At 39.8% G+C, this 15834-nt stretch overlaps 1 protein-coding gene across 1 annotated transcript in view; it reads left to right on the forward strand.

Moving 5' to 3' along the window:
- Positions 1 to 15510, forward strand: part of GUCY2C (guanylate cyclase 2C (heat stable enterotoxin receptor)) — a 91354-nt gene extending 75844 nt beyond the window's left edge. Inside the window, exons 23-27 of the mRNA XM_006866036.1 lie at positions 1253 to 1427; positions 4083 to 4181; positions 10663 to 10757; positions 12942 to 13018; positions 15336 to 15510. Of these exons, the coding sequence (XP_006866098.1) occupies positions 1253 to 1427; positions 4083 to 4181; positions 10663 to 10757; positions 12942 to 13018; positions 15336 to 15510 (621 nt within the window). The remainder of the gene's footprint in view (positions 1 to 1252; positions 1428 to 4082; positions 4182 to 10662; positions 10758 to 12941; positions 13019 to 15335) is intronic.
- Positions 15511 to 15834: the final 324 nt, after the last annotated feature.

The raw sequence follows: 15834 nt of genomic DNA on the forward strand, positions 1-15834 counted from the left end.
TTGTTAAATACATTTTAGAGAAAGTTGGCAAAGAGAACCTAACTAACCAACACATACAGAACTATGCATATGATTATATAAATAAAATTACACCCACTCCTTACTTATTGACATGGTTAGCTTCTAAAGGCCAGGTCATTATGCAAAACCTATGTTATGTGAGTTTTGGGGGACTGTACCTCATCTTAGCCCCAGTGTCCCCCAGTTGCTTACCAATTGTCAGGCACCCCCAGCATGTCATGAGATGTGCATGATATGTGGGCCCCTCTTCATCATCACACCTTCCCCACCACCACCAAGCCTGTGGGGGTTGAAGGTGCTATGAGTGGTGGTTGGCAGGTTCCCCTCACCTACCACCACCTGTTGTTCACCCTGGACAGGAGCCCTGCTCACCCTTCAGCTGTCCCAGCTCCTCAGTCCCATATGGCTCCCTTTCCCCCCCGCACTTCATCCTCTGCTTCACCATACCAACCGTCCTGGCACCTTCAGACCCCTGTCCAAACTTGTGTCATTGTTATCACCCCTCCTTCCATGCACCTTCTGTGGTCAGACTGAGACTTCATGATTGAAGAGATCCAATAGGCACTTAACAACAACAACAACAATAGTCAGCCACTGTCCCTCACGTGGCCTGGTTGTCACCAGATACTCCAGTATATCATTCAGGGTGATCAACAAAAGATGTCTGAGGACCTAGTCAGGGACTCACATGAGGCCCACACAATCAGACGTGCTGCCTGAGAAGTTTTTTTAAGTCATTATATGCAAGATGTAGGATAATTCATAGTTGATAAGTGAGGAGTAGGTGTAATGTGAAACTTGATAAATGCTAAGGATGACTTTTCTGGTAATTAAGGGTATTCTTAAATAAATTTAATAAAGCAATGACAATCCATTAGAAAATGTTAATGTTTTCTCTGAGATTTGAGGACCAGTTCCGCAATTTGCATAAAACCATTTAGATTTAAACATTAATAGAATTGTCACTACATCTGAATGATTTGTATTACTATTAAGTACTCTGATATGAATAAAGTTCTTTATAACTATTTTATCACCCATTTCTCTAGACTATAAAGACTGTTAAGAAATTAGCATAGAACTGCTCTTGAATTGGCCACACAAAGAGTGTAAAGGACTATGCTCACACTGAGTTGCCAATCAACTTTGGCAATTGATATATGATTAACTGGTTCTGTTTAATATCTATGCCTTTCAAAGGGACAGATCTACTGATAAATTATTTCCATAGGTGGAGACTATTGGTGATGCCTACATGGTGGCTAGCGGTTTGCCTAAGAGAAATGGCAATCGGCATGCAATAGACATTGCAAAGATGGCCCTGGATATCCTCAGCTTCATGGGGACCTTCCAGCTGGAGCATCTTCCTGGCCTGCCAATATGGATCCGCATTGGCGTGCACTCTGGTATGGAATTGAGCATTGGAATGGGAACCATATGTACCTCTGAGTAACAACTAAATTAGAAAGGATAAAAGGTCTTCAAATATAATCAGTTTCAACAAGCTTTACTTTTGAATTATGCCCTATTTTATATCCTAACATATCTAGCCACAGTCACTACAGAATTCTAGGAAATAGCATTTAAGATTCTCTTGGTTGTTCACTGTTGCAAAAAAAAAAAAAAAAAGATGTACACCAAGCCATCCCACTCACAGCACCATCTACATATATTGAGTTCAAGAATTCATTGCAATGGCCACACAGAACTTAGACATTATTACTGGGTTATGGGGTTTATTAGGGAAGGTAACAGGTTACAATTCAGGTCAGAAATGCTCAGGGCACAATTGTTCCAGTTAGGACGGCTTCTCCTCAGGCACGCCTCTCTCTGCCCAACTAGCATTACAAAGTTCGTTTAGGGCTGTATATAAATGCCCACAGGATATACTGCTCCACCATAAGCCTCAGCTTGACGGCACAAGTCTCTAGCTCTATGGCTCAGTAAACCTAACTCCCCCACTTAAGTACCTGGAGGCACCCCACTCTATAAGCAAGCTTCCTGCCCAAAGTCACTCAGCTTTTACTTGCTCCAAGCTTTAAGCTCCGTGGGCTTGGAAGCCCACTGCTCTGTCTCATGCTCCAGTTCTTGGCTCTGCTGCTGCTGCTCTTCTGCCACTCCTCCAGTATCACAGCCTTCTGTCCCTGGGTTGAGGAGGTTCAATGAGCAGGGATTTCAGGGTCCAAAGGAAATGCTCCTTCGCTGGCTCTTTGATAGTAGTGTGATTCCCCTCCTGCTTCTGAGATGGTTCATATTATACCCATGCTAGAGTTTAGAGTTTTTACAATTCAATAAACTCTGCTAACATTCATAGCTGAATGATTGTCATCCTATCAGTATCTTCTCCCACCTATTTCTTACCCAGATCTGTCAGGATAAAGGGAATTTTTGTGTGGCACTGTAGAATAAGCACTTGACTGCTAACTATGAGGTTAGCAGTTCAAACCCATTAACTGCTCCTTGGCAACCCTTTATAGGGCTGTTATGAGTTGGAACCAACTCGATGGCACTTAACAACAACATTTTAAAAAGAGTTGTTTGGTGGGAATTACAAAGACAAGGCCAGTAAAGACATATTAAATAATTCTCTACACCACAGACCAAGGCTAGTGGAGACATATTAAATAATTCATCACAACACAACTGTTAACTCCTGAAATGATAAACACCAACCAGTTTCTAAAATAAGATTTGGACTTCCTATTTAGTCACTATGTTTACTATTTTATATATTTATTGTCTCCCCATTCATACCTTCTCCCTCCAGCTGACCTCTGTATACTTTTTTCCACTAACAGATTGTATTAACTTAAGTGGATTGTATTATCTACCAGGAGATTAAAAACCAAGTTTGTCCATTTCCTATAAAAAAAGAGCACTTATGCCGCCACCATCTTTTCCCTCCCATCTTCCTTCCAACATTACAGAAAGTACTCAGGTTGCTTCGAAGACCATGAAAGTTCTCTAGCCTTGAGAGATTAGAGTAGGTGAGTTAAAAATATCATAGAAAAATACAGTTGAGAAGAACCCGAAATCATTTAGATTAATTCTCTGCAAGATAAAAATTGTCATTATATTTTCTAAGATAAGATAATCATATAGTCATTTTTAGAATAATCTCAGAATTCCCCCAAACCTCATTATTTCCCAAGACAATTTACTCCATTACTGAATAGTTGTAATTGTTAGACAGTCTTTCCTTAGGTTAAATTAAATCACATCTCCCTGTACGTTGTTAGTATTTGTTCTTCTACTTCCCTTAATCCTTTTCTGGTCCTTTAAACCCTCCTGGTGCTGGATTGCTAATCAAAGGTCAGCAATTCAAACACATCAGCCTTGCTCTGTGGGAGAAAGATGAGGGCTGTCTCTTTCCTTATTTACAATCACGGAAACCCAATGAGTCAGGGTTAACTCGATGGGAGTGAGTTTGTTTTATTGGTTTGGCAAACCTCACAGAGGAGCTCTGGTGGTACAGTTGGCTAAGCGCTTGGCTGCTAACAGAAAGGTTGGTGGTTTGAAGCTACCAGCTGCTCCTGGGAAGAAAGATGAGGTACTCTGCTGCCTTAAGATTGCAGAGTTAGAAACCCTATGGGGAAGTCCTACTCTGTCCCATAGGGCCACTATGAGTCACAATCTACTCAATGGCAACTGTTTGGTTTTCTAATTAAGCCTCACAGAAGATCCAGAGGACAGAGTACAAAAAGAGATCAAAGTACACAGAACTTCCAAGTTTGTGCCCTAGATCTCTGGACAACATACCTTCTTGTGTAGTGCAAGGGTACATTTCTGTGCTAAAACAAAATACTTTCTGAAGCATGCAATGAATAATGATGCTTCCCTCTTATGCAGCTTCCACAAAAAGCAAGCATCTCCACCCAACTGACAATAAAAAGTCCAAAATAAATAAATAAAGCAACCTTCACAGTTCACATTCCACCCCCTCAGCACTTCTCCATGACATGTTGCTGTTAGCATTGTAATCCTGAGACTCGCCCATCTTAATTAAATCCACTCTGCAGTTCCCACTGCTGCCACTTCCAGCTTTCTGTCCTCCATTTCAGGTCCCTGTGCGGCAGGAGTTGTGGGGATCAAGATGCCTCGTTATTGCCTATTTGGAGATACTGTCAACACAGCCTCTCGGATGGAATCTACTGGCCTTCGTAAGAATGGGGTTTGTTTTTTCAGAGGACAAAAATCTATCTTCAAGTAGAGGGGAATTGAAGATGATGAATGCACAGTAAGGAGTTTCTAAGTGCAGTGAAATGCAGAATGACCTTTCCCAGTTGCAGACAGAAATTCTGTGTTAATTCAGTACTTGCTACATTTCTATTGTTGTTGTTTACTCCGTTTATTCTTCCTTCTTTGTTCAGTTTTAGACTGTTTGTTTTTCTTTGGTTCATGCGCAATATACTTAAGCATGTCTTACCAGGAATACTCTTGAAATTTAGTATAGATGAATGCAAATTAAAAAAAACAACTCAGTAGGCTAGATCCTTGCTGACCTACCGTTTTATCAAACATGATGTTCTTCTCCAAGGACTGGTCCTTCCTAACAATATGTTATTACTTCCAAGGAGCAATCTGACCACACTTCTTCCATGATAAATTTATTTGTATTTTGATATTTTCCGTACTCTTCACCAACACCATAATTCAGATGCGTTGATTGTTCACTGGATTTCCTTATTCATTATCCAGCTTTTGCATGTATATGAGGGAATTAAAAATATCATGGCTTGGGTCAGGTACACCTTAATTAGGTTTACTAAAGGAAAAAAAAAAACTGAAGTATTGGTTATATGACAAAGGCTATGCAAAGGCTTTCAACTATTGGGCCATGACAATGTGAAGAATGGAAAATTCAGGACACTTAATTATGTTCATGCAGAACCTATATATAGAATAAGGGGACACTGAATTGTTTTAAATCAGGAAAGGTGTGTGCCAGGGTTGTATTCTTTCACCATGCTTATTTAATCTGTATGCTGAGCAAATAATCCAAGAAACTGGATTATATGAAGATGATCATGGCATCAGGATTGGAAGAAGACTCATTAACAACATGCAATATGCAGATGATATAATCTTGCTTGATGACAGTGAAGAGGATTTAAATTCCTACTGATGAATATCGAAGACTACAACCTTTAGTATGGATTGCACCTCAATGTAAAGAAAACACAGATCCTCACAACTAGACCAATAAAAAACATCATGATAAATGGAGAAAAGATTGAAGTTGTCAATGACTTCATTTTGCTTGGATCCACCAGCAACACTCATGGAAATAGCAGTCAGGAAATCAAACGATGTATTGCATTAGGCAACTCTGCTACACAAGAGCTCTTTAAAGTGTTCAACAGCAAGGATTTCAGTTTAAGGATTAAGCTGTGCCTAACCCAAGCTGTGATATTTTCAATAGCCTCATATGCATGTTAAAGTTTGACAGTAAATAAGAAAGACCATATAAGAATGGATGCATTTGAATTATGATGTTGTAGAAGAATATTTTTTTTAAATACCATGGACTGCCAGAAGGAAAAACGAATGTGTTCTGGAAAAAGTACAGACAGAATGTTCTTTGAAAGCCAGGATGATGAGATTTTATCTCTCATATTTTGGACGTGTTATTAGTTATTGGACTAGGAGGGACTAGTCACTGGAGAAGGACATCATGCTTGGTAAAGTGCAGGGTCAGTGAAAAGGAGAAGGAACTTCAAGGAGATGGATTGGCACAGTGGAAGCAGCAATAGGCTCAAGCATACCAATTGTGAGGATGGCGCAGGATCAGGCAGTCTTTCATTCTGTGTGCAAGGATGGCTGTGAGTCAGAACTGACTCAACTACACCTAACAACAGTCACATTGCATTTGCCTAGTAAGGTAGAGGCACAGTATGTTGCATGTAGTAAATACTCAGTAATTGACATCTACATGGATAGTAAAATAAATATATAGAAAAATAGGGAAAGCATTGGTAGATGTTTGTGCAAGCTTTTTAAAACACAGAAGACAAAATTATATATTGTCAGTCAATGGGTTCACCACGAGTTAAAATCTACTCTCTGATATCTAAAAACAGCAACAACTGATAATCCGGTACGAGGTGTTCTGGTGTGACACTGCACAATAATGTACTGCACCAGAAGGTCAGTTTGAACCACAAGGTGAGCATTTCAAACTTACCAGCTCTTCCTTGGAAACCCTAAACAGGGTTGCTATGAATCAGAACAGACTCAACAGAACTTAACAACAACAACAGCTTGTACTGAAAACTTCGTGTTATAAAGAACACAGGTTCGAGTCAGATGGAGTTGGATTACATCCTAACTATGCAAATCACTCCACCATTCATTTGTCACTTGTTTATTCTGTGGTATCTTGCTGGAGGTATCTTGTGGTATTCTTGCTGTGGTATCTTGTGGTATTCTTGTATCTTGCTGGAGGCTATGCCACCAGTATTTTAAATACAAGCAGGATTACCCATGGTGGATAAATTTCAGTAGATCATCCAGACTAAAACAGGCTATGAAGAAGGAGAGGCTGGCTATTTCTAAATGGTTAGCTACTGAAAACTTATGAAAAGCAGAAAATCATTATCTGATGTAGTACGTGAAGATGAGCCCCTCAGGTTGGAAGGCACTCAAAATATGACTGGGGAACAGCTGCCTCCTCAAAGTAGAGTTGACCATTTTGACATTAATGGAGCAAAGCTTTCAGTACCTTCATTTGCTGATGGGATGCAACTCAAAATGAAGAGAAACAGCTGAAACATCCATTAATAAAAGGAACATGGAATGTATGAAGTATGACTCTAGAAAAGGTGGAGTCATCAAAAATGAAATGGAATACATAAAGATCAGTGTTGTTGCTAAGTACCATCAAATCAGTTCCGAGTCAACACAACCCTATGTGGGTATCCAAGGAGCAACTGGTGGGTTTGAACTGCCAATCTTGTGGTTTGCATTCAATGCTGATCTTACAGTGCCACCATTAAAAAATATGGCCTTGGTGGTAGAAATGATGCTAGAGATCACATGATAGAATTTTGCAAGACCAGTGACTTATTCATTGCAAATACCTTTTGCTTTTCCTTTAAAAACAAAACAACAGTATAAACAGCCACTAGATGACTGGGTCTTAAGGAGCTCTGGTAGCGTAGTGGTTACAATTGGGCTGTGAACCTTAAGGTCAGCGGTTCGAAACTACCAGGCGCTCCACGGGAGAAAGATGAGGCTTTCTACTCCCGTAAGATTTTACACCCTCAGAAACCCTGTACAGGGTCATTATGGGTCGGAACCGACTTGACGGCACTTAACAACAACAACAACAGATGACTGGGTCTTACCAGGTAGAATACTCAGGAATCAAGTTAACTGCATCTGTGTAAAGAGACAATAGATAATCTCAATGTCATCAGTTAGATCAAGGGCAGGAGCCAACTGCAGAACAGACCATCAACTGCTCCTATGCAAATTCAAGTTGAAGCTGATGAAAATTAAAACAAGTCCACAAGAGTCTCAATATAACTTTGAGTATATCCCAATTTAATGTAGATACCATTTCAAGAATCGGTTTGACTCACTGAACACGAATGACCAAAGACCAGACAAGTTGTTGGATAACATCAAGGACATCATATATGAAGAAAGCAAGAAGTCATTAAAAACATAGGAAAGAAAGAAAGAAAAGAAAAGAGAGAGGGAAAGAAAAGACTAAAATGATTGTCAGAAGAGACTCTGAAAATTGCTCTTGAACTTAGAGAGCTATAACAAATAGAAGAAATGATGAAGTAAAAGAGCTGAACAGTAGATTTCAAAAGGTAACTTGGGAAGACAAGGCCAAATATTATAATGGAATGTGCAAACACATGGAGTTGGAAGGACATGCTTTGGCATTGCTCAAACCAAAAGAACTGAAGAAAAAATTCAAGCCTTTAGTTGCAATATTGAAGGATCCTATGGGCAAAATATTGAACAACACAGAAAGCACCAGAAGAAAATGGAAGGAATAAACTGAATCACTCTGCCAAAAAGAATTGGTTGATTTTCAACCATTTCAGGAAGTAGCAGATGATCAAGAGTCAATGGTGTTGAAGAAAGAAGTCCACACTGCACTGAACACCTTGGCCAAAAACAAGCCTCCAGGAACTGAGAGAATACAAATTCAAATATTTTAACAAACTAATGCAGTACTGGAGGCACTAATTCAATTGTGCCAAAAAATTTGAAAGACATACCTGGCCAATTGATTGAAAAAGATCACTATTTATGTCTATTCCAAAGAAAGATGACCCAACAGGAGGAGGAAACCATAGAATAATACCATTAATAACACAAGCAGGGAAAATTTGCTAAAGATAATTCTAATATGGTTACAGCAGTACATCAACAAGGAGCTGCCAAAAATTCAAGCCAGATTGGAAGAGGACATGGAACAAAGGATATCACTACTGATGTCAGATGAATCTTGGCTAAAAGCAGAAAATTCCAGAAAGATATTTATGTGAGTTTTCTTGATTATGCAAAGTCATTCGACTGTGTGGATCATAACAAATTATGGATATCATTGCAAAGAATGTAAATTCCAGAACACTATTGTCCTCTTGAGAAACCTGTATAAAGGACAACAGGCAGAACAGAACAAGGGGATACTTGTTGTTGTTGTTGTTAAGTGCCATCGAGTTGGTTCCAACCCATAGCAACCCTGTATAGGGTTTCTGAGGAGCAGCTGGTGAGCTTGAACCACCGACCTTGCAGTTCAAATGGCTTTGCAGTCTGGTGCATTAACCCACAGAGCCATACCAGGACTCCTAAATGGTTTAAAATCAGGAAAGATGTGTGTCAGCATTACATTCCTTTACTATACTTATTCAATCTGTATGCTGAGCAAATAATCTGAGAAACTGGATTATATGAAGATGAACGTGGCATAAGTATTGGAGGAAGACATCAATAGTCTGTGATACTCAGATGACACAGCCTTGCCTATTGGAAAGTAAAGAGGATATAAAATGCTTATTGATGAAGATTAAAGACTTCAGTATGGATTACACTTCAAAATTAAGAAAACAAAAATCCTTAACACTGGACCAATATATAACATCATGATAAATGTAGAAAATATTGAAGTTGTAAAAGATTTTATTTTACTTGGCTCCCCAATCAACATCATGGAAGCAGCAGTCAAGAAATCAAATGATGTACTAGGCAAATCTGTTCAAAAGACCTCTGTAAAGTGTTCAAGATTAAAGATGTCGCTTTGAAGTCTAAAATGTCCCTGACTAAAGACATGGTTTTTTCAGTTACCTCATATGCATGTGATTGTTGTTGTTGTTATGTGCCATCGAGTCGGTTCCGACCCATAGCGACCCTGTATAGGGTTTCCGAGGGTGTAAATCTTTACGGGAGTAGAAAGCCTCATCTTTCTCCCGCGGAGCAGCTGGTAGTTTCGAACCGCTGACCTTAAGGTTCGCAGCCCGATTCGTAACCACTACGCTACCAGATAGCTGGACAATAAATAAGGAAGACCAGAGAAGAACAAATGCACTTGAATTATGGTGTTGAAAAAGAATATTGAACTGTCAGGAAAATAAATTTGTTTTGGAAGCAGTACGGTGATGATGGCCAGACTTCATCTCTTGTACTTTGAACATGTTGTCAGGCAGGACCAGTTCCTGGGGAAGGTCACCATGCTTGGTAAAGTCAGGGTCAGGGGAAAAAATGAAGACCCTCAATGAAATGGGTTGATAACAATGGGTTTAAACATAACAGTTGTGAAGATGGAGATGGCACAGAATCAGGCAGTGTTTCATTCTGTTGTGCACAGGGCCTCTATGAGTTAGAACTGACTCAATGGTACCTAACAACAACAACAATACAAGTTACTAACTGTGTGAGTTGGAGGGAAAATGACCTAATCTTTCTAAGTCTCAGAAAGATAAAACTATAAATTGAAGATAGAATACCAACCTTTCTGGGAGGGGTTCTGGGAGGACTTGATCTGATCTTCTGACTAACGATAGACATAGTGAGGTTGCTATTACTCTTACTTTTGTAATTGTTTGTGATGTAGCTACTAGGCACTCATAATAGCAAAGGTATAACAGTGGTTCTGTGAATTGGAATAGCCTTAGCACTTTTTTGTCAGAAGGCTAACAGTATCCCTGAAGATTCAAATTTGAGAAAATCAAGACTGTAAATCTGCTAAATATTGACTTTTCTCTCAACACTTTAGCTAATTAAGAGGGGAGCTCAAAAAGTTCATGAAAATATTCTAGTATCTTTTCATTCAATTTTTCTAAGAAATTTTGAGGCCCCCTCACATTGGAACTTTTACACGGGAATCCCAAAACAAATTCCTTCTCTCAAGCTCACTATCACAAACCAAATCCAGAACTAGGCCCTGGGGTTACTTTTGTGAGCTGGAATGAGAATCTGTGGAGTACAACCAGGGAGTCCTGTTATTCTGCACCCTAAAAACTGGTGACAGACCTTCATTCTTCTCAGGTATGATAATATTTCTTATCTCAATGATATTCTTTTAAAGTGTTCGTCTACTAAAGTATTTAAGATATCAAGAACACCCAAATCAAGCAGACTTCAAACGGGCATGATTTTCACTCATCTGTTTTGCATTTGCAGCCTTGAGAATTCATGTGAGTGGGTCCACTATAGCCATACTGAAGAGAACCGAATGTCAGTTCCTATATGAAGTGAGAGGGGAAACATACTTAAAGGTAAAGAACTGCAGAGGCTGTACACAGACACATGTGCCACCTCTCTTCGAATGAACATCTAGAATGAGCACTCTCTGGACGGTGCAGTTGAGGAGTATGAAGATAAAGAATCCTTTTCTGTGCTCATCGCACTCACTAAACCCCATAGGAGAAGCCAGAGCTTTTCTCCTCAGAGCCCTTTTAGTAGTTTGAAATATGACCAATATGCTATAAAATGCTGCCACATTTCTTCTACTTATATTCCACATTTTGTCCCCAATTCCTCTAATCCAGAGAACTACAACATGGTCCTGGATTTATTTAACTTAAATGAAAATGCCCATCTTTTTTACTGTCTCTGCAAGATGCTGCTACTATGTAAGGTCAACTCTTTTCTCTGTTCTGAAGCTCTGGAGCAGTGTGGTACAGACTCCTGACACAGAATCATCTGGGTGCTTGTTAAAATGCAGATACATGGACTCCCCACTAATCAGTTTAATCAGTTATAATGGATCGGCTCCCATTCATGGTGACCCATGTGTATCAGAGTAGAACTGTGATCAACAGAGTTTCTAACGGTTGTTTTTTCAGATCATCAGGCCTTTCTTTTGAGGTATCTCTAAGTGGACACAAACTTATAAACTTTCAGTTAGAAGCTGAGCATGTTAACTGTTGACACCACCTAGGAACTCCAACTCCCCGCCAGAAATCTATTTTAAACAAAAATTTCAACTGATAGTGATGCATACTGTCTTAGGCCAGGTTTTCTATAGGAGCAAAACCAGTGAAACATATATGTATATATACAAAGAGAAGTTTATTATCTTACAATTGTGGAGCCCCAGGTCCCCAGCAAAAGAGAAAGAGAGAGTCCCTTCTGCGTGTCCATTATATTGGAAGCAGGCCACACCCCAAAGGAAACACCTTCAATTGATTAGCGGCTCATAGCTGCTTTATCATAGAGCTAATTATGCCTGTATTAGGTTTCAGTACCATGGGAATAAGCACATCTCAACTGCTTAAACCCAAACCATTACTCATGCTAAAGTACATCATTACTCTAAACTCTCTGTTTTTCCACAAATGTAGAGCAGCTGCCTTCCAGTGTCACCCAACTGTCTCCAACTGTCTGTCAGTCTGCTTTTCATAGGTCATTACAATCTTTTCACAACTTGTCTGAAGCAGGGCTTTAATGCTCAGGTATACATAAGAATCATCTGGGAATCGGGTTAAAATCTAGATTCTGATTTCACTGTATTTGGTGTGGAAAGGCAAATTCTCAGCAGAGGGGTCGCACCAGAATAAAAGGGTTTGAAGCCCTGGTCTGAAGCTGATTACCGACTGATTATCCAATTCCAGTAGCCAGAATGCTTCTGATCGTTACCTTTCTATTGCAACTTGCAAAAGCCTCCTTCTATATAGAACTGTCCTAACAGCATCCTTATTTTTGAGCTCTCCATAAATATATCTTAATGCATAAAGCACTCCCACCCCTCAAAAAATAATGTAAGTGGTTTTTGGATTAATGCAGTCTGAATACAGTTAGCAAACTGCTGTTTTTCTTAAATGATTGATTTATTGTATTTATTATATGATTTATTACATGAATTCTTTATTAAATGATGATTTATTATATTCAATGAAATATAACCATCCAGCATCCTTTTCAATTACAAGCTCTAACAAATACAGGGTTTCCAGTAAGTTTCCATTCTTTTTATAGCTTCCAGGTGGGACCCAACAAGTATAATTTAGTGAATGTTTAGAGTAATGCACATGTGTTTATAATTTATACAATTAAGGAAGGGAAACTGGCAAAAAGAAAGAGCTAGAAGAAAATGTGGACAATTAAAATTTGTTGGCATATCAGGATTAATGGGTAAATGTTCATCCTCTTTAATTTAGCGTTCTTGCATTATTGCTATAGCAAGGTTTTTGAAATGTTTTAGGGGACAATAAAGAGAACATGCTACTTGAAAAAATATTCGGTGAATAAAGGACTTGTCTTTAAAATAGCACTTGGAAATAAAGTTATGCCTACAGATAATGCAAATCATATCAGAAACGTGTGATATGCTTAAATATTGGAGCTGATGAGAGATTTGGAAGTGGAATGTCTCTGGGGAAAAGAAGATTGTTGTAGAGTGAACTAGAACTGCCTGTCTCTTCTGTGTCTGTAATGCATACTTTTTTTTTGTTCACTAGGGACGAGGAACTGAGACCACATACTGGCTGACGGGGGTGAAGGACCAGGAGTACAACCTGCCAACCCCTCCAACTGTGTAAGCTGCTTGGCAGGGAGGAAGACATTGGGGATCTTCACTGTGTAAATAGTGCTACATACAACCAATTTAATTTGGGGAGTGTGCTTTGTGGAGCCCTGGTGGTATAGTGGGTTACGCATTGGGCAACTGCAAGGTCAGCAGTTCAAACCCACCAGCTACGCAGTGGAAGAAAGATGAGGCTTTCTGCTCCCATAAAGATTTGCAGCCTCAGAAGCCCTATAAAATGTTGCTGTGAGTGTGACCGCCGACTTGACTGCACCAAGCAGCAGCAGCAGCTTTGTAGGTGGTGATGATATAGTGAATACAAACTTATGGACTATATACCTAGGAGCAACTTTAGAAACTTCTCTTCTCTGACTATTAGAAACGGGGTGTCTTTGTTATCTAGTGCTGCTATCACAGAAATACCACAAGTGGATGCCTTTAACAAACAGAAGTTTAGGAGGCTAGAAGCTCTGAATTCAGAGCTCCAGCTCTAGAGAAAGGTCCTTGTCTCCTTTCAGCACCAGTAGGTCCAACATTCCTAGATCTTCATGTGTCTTGGCATCAATTTCCCTCTGTATCTTAGAGTTTCACAATGCAGGGACCCTAGATGCAAAAAACATACTCTACTCGCAGCTCTTCTTTCTCAGTGGTAGTAGGTCCCTCTGAGCTTTGTTTGCTTATTTAATCTCTTTTATATTTCAGAAGAAGGAGCTCTGGTAGCATAGTGGTTACTAATCGGGCTGCAAACCTTAAGGTCAGCAGATCAAAACTACCAGCCGCTCCATGGGAGAAAGATGAGGCTTTCTGCTCCTGTTAAGATTTACAACCTCAGAAACCTTGTACAGGGCTGCTATGGGTCAGAACTGACTCAACGGCACTTAACAACAACAACAAATATTTTAAGAGATTGACCCTACATACAACTTAATCCTATAGATCACATCGCACCTCATTCACATCATAGACATGAGGATTTACAACACATAGGAATTATATCAGATCAGGGCTGATCACATCAGATCACATCATGGGGGTGATTTTATCATAACCATTTCATCATGAAGATCTAATACTACATCATCACTGTTAAACCATGAAGAACCCTGGCCTACCCAAGTTGACACAAAATCTGAACTGTTAACACTGGATTGTTCAGAACTAGGATCAGAGCCCTGGTGGTGCAGTGGGTTAAGCACTGGATCACTAACCACAGCCTGGGAAACTATGGGGGAGTTCTACTCTGTCCTTTAGGGTCACTCTGAGTCAGAATGGACTCAATTGCTGTGAGAATGAATGTCCACCTCTGATAACAGCCTCTCTGCTATTCCAACCCAGCCTACATCTCACTGCTGAGACACTGATGCAGACAGGTTTAGAACACACCCTACACTGACAAGGTGCAACCACATCACAAAGAAATCCCTATTCACAAATGGGATTACATCCACAGATATAGGGGTTATGATTCCAACCCATTTTGGGGAAGGGACACAATTAAATTCATACCAGATGCCAAAATAACCTTGATCTTTCTTGGGGCCCGGGTGACCTGGCCCCCTTACTAAAAGAACCATAGTTTCTTTCCAAACTCTGGAATCCCTCAAACCATTCTAAGACTTTTACAAACAGGCTCCACACTCCTAGGTCTGTTGAGCCCAATGACTTTTCAGGGCTGTGTGGGAGGAGCCTAGAATTTTCTTGGCTTCTTTTCCCTGGCATGTATTTCCGCCATACATAAATTTAGCTCCTCCTAGCCATGCCTTCTAATTCTTTGTTGTTTGTTGTTGTTGTTGTTATGTGCCATGGAGTCAGTTCTGACTCATAGCAACCCTGCACAGGGTTTCCGAGGCTGTTAATCTTTATGGGAGCAGAACGCCTCATCTTTCTCCTGAGGAGCAGCTGGTAGTTTCGAACTGCTGACCTTGTTGTTGTTAAGTGCCTTCAAGTCAGTTCCTACTCAAAGCAACCCTGTATAAGGTTTCTAAGGAGTAACTGGTGGGTTTGCAGTGCTGACCTTGTGGAGCACAGTCCAGTGCTGATCCTACAGTACCATACCAGAAGTTCTAATTCAAGCAGCAGATTATTTCACTGTGAAACTGAACTATCATTTTCCATTTGAAAGATATTCTGTTTACTCCATAACAACTTGTGTAGCAGGAGTGATGGGTCCCTTTGTATTTTTTGTACTTCCTGTAGAAGTCTAGCCACGTGGAGCACAAAATATGTAGTCAGTGAGTATTTGGTGAGTCGAACTGGTTATTCTAGAGCTAAGAGGTATTCTACATAAATTGCTAAGAATTTCCATTTTCCTTTCCCCTCCCCTTTACAGAGAGAATCAACAGCGCTTACAAGCAGAATTCTCAGACATGCTCGCCAACTCTTTACAAAAAAGACAGGCCTCAGGGATAAGAAGCAGAAAACCAACACGGATAGCCAGCTACAAAAAAGGCACTCTGGAATATTTGCAACTGAACACCACAGGGAAGGAGAGCACCTATTTTTAAATGAGGCCTACAAACACAGACAAATGAAATCGAGCCTCACAGGTCCTGCAAACCTGCGTTTTCTCAGACCTCACTGAAAGAGAAAAAGACTTAGGTTCATCTCCTTACTGTGGCTGTCAAATCTGGAATAAATGAGATGTGAGCATCCAGTGCAGTAACTACCTTCTGCTTGGGAACCTTTCACCCACGTTAAGAGGAAGAATGAATATACTATCTAGAACTTGAGATTTTGTTCTTATTTCAGTTATGTTTTGTTTATTGACATTTTTTTCTCCTTGTTTTCTTTATAGGATTATTTTTAATTGTCCCAATTATATATTAAAT

Source organism: Chrysochloris asiatica, unplaced genomic scaffold (assembly GCF_000296735.1).
Source record: "Chrysochloris asiatica unplaced genomic scaffold, ChrAsi1.0 scaffold00086, whole genome shotgun sequence".
Classification (NCBI taxonomy): domain Eukaryota; kingdom Metazoa; phylum Chordata; class Mammalia; order Afrosoricida; family Chrysochloridae; genus Chrysochloris; species Chrysochloris asiatica.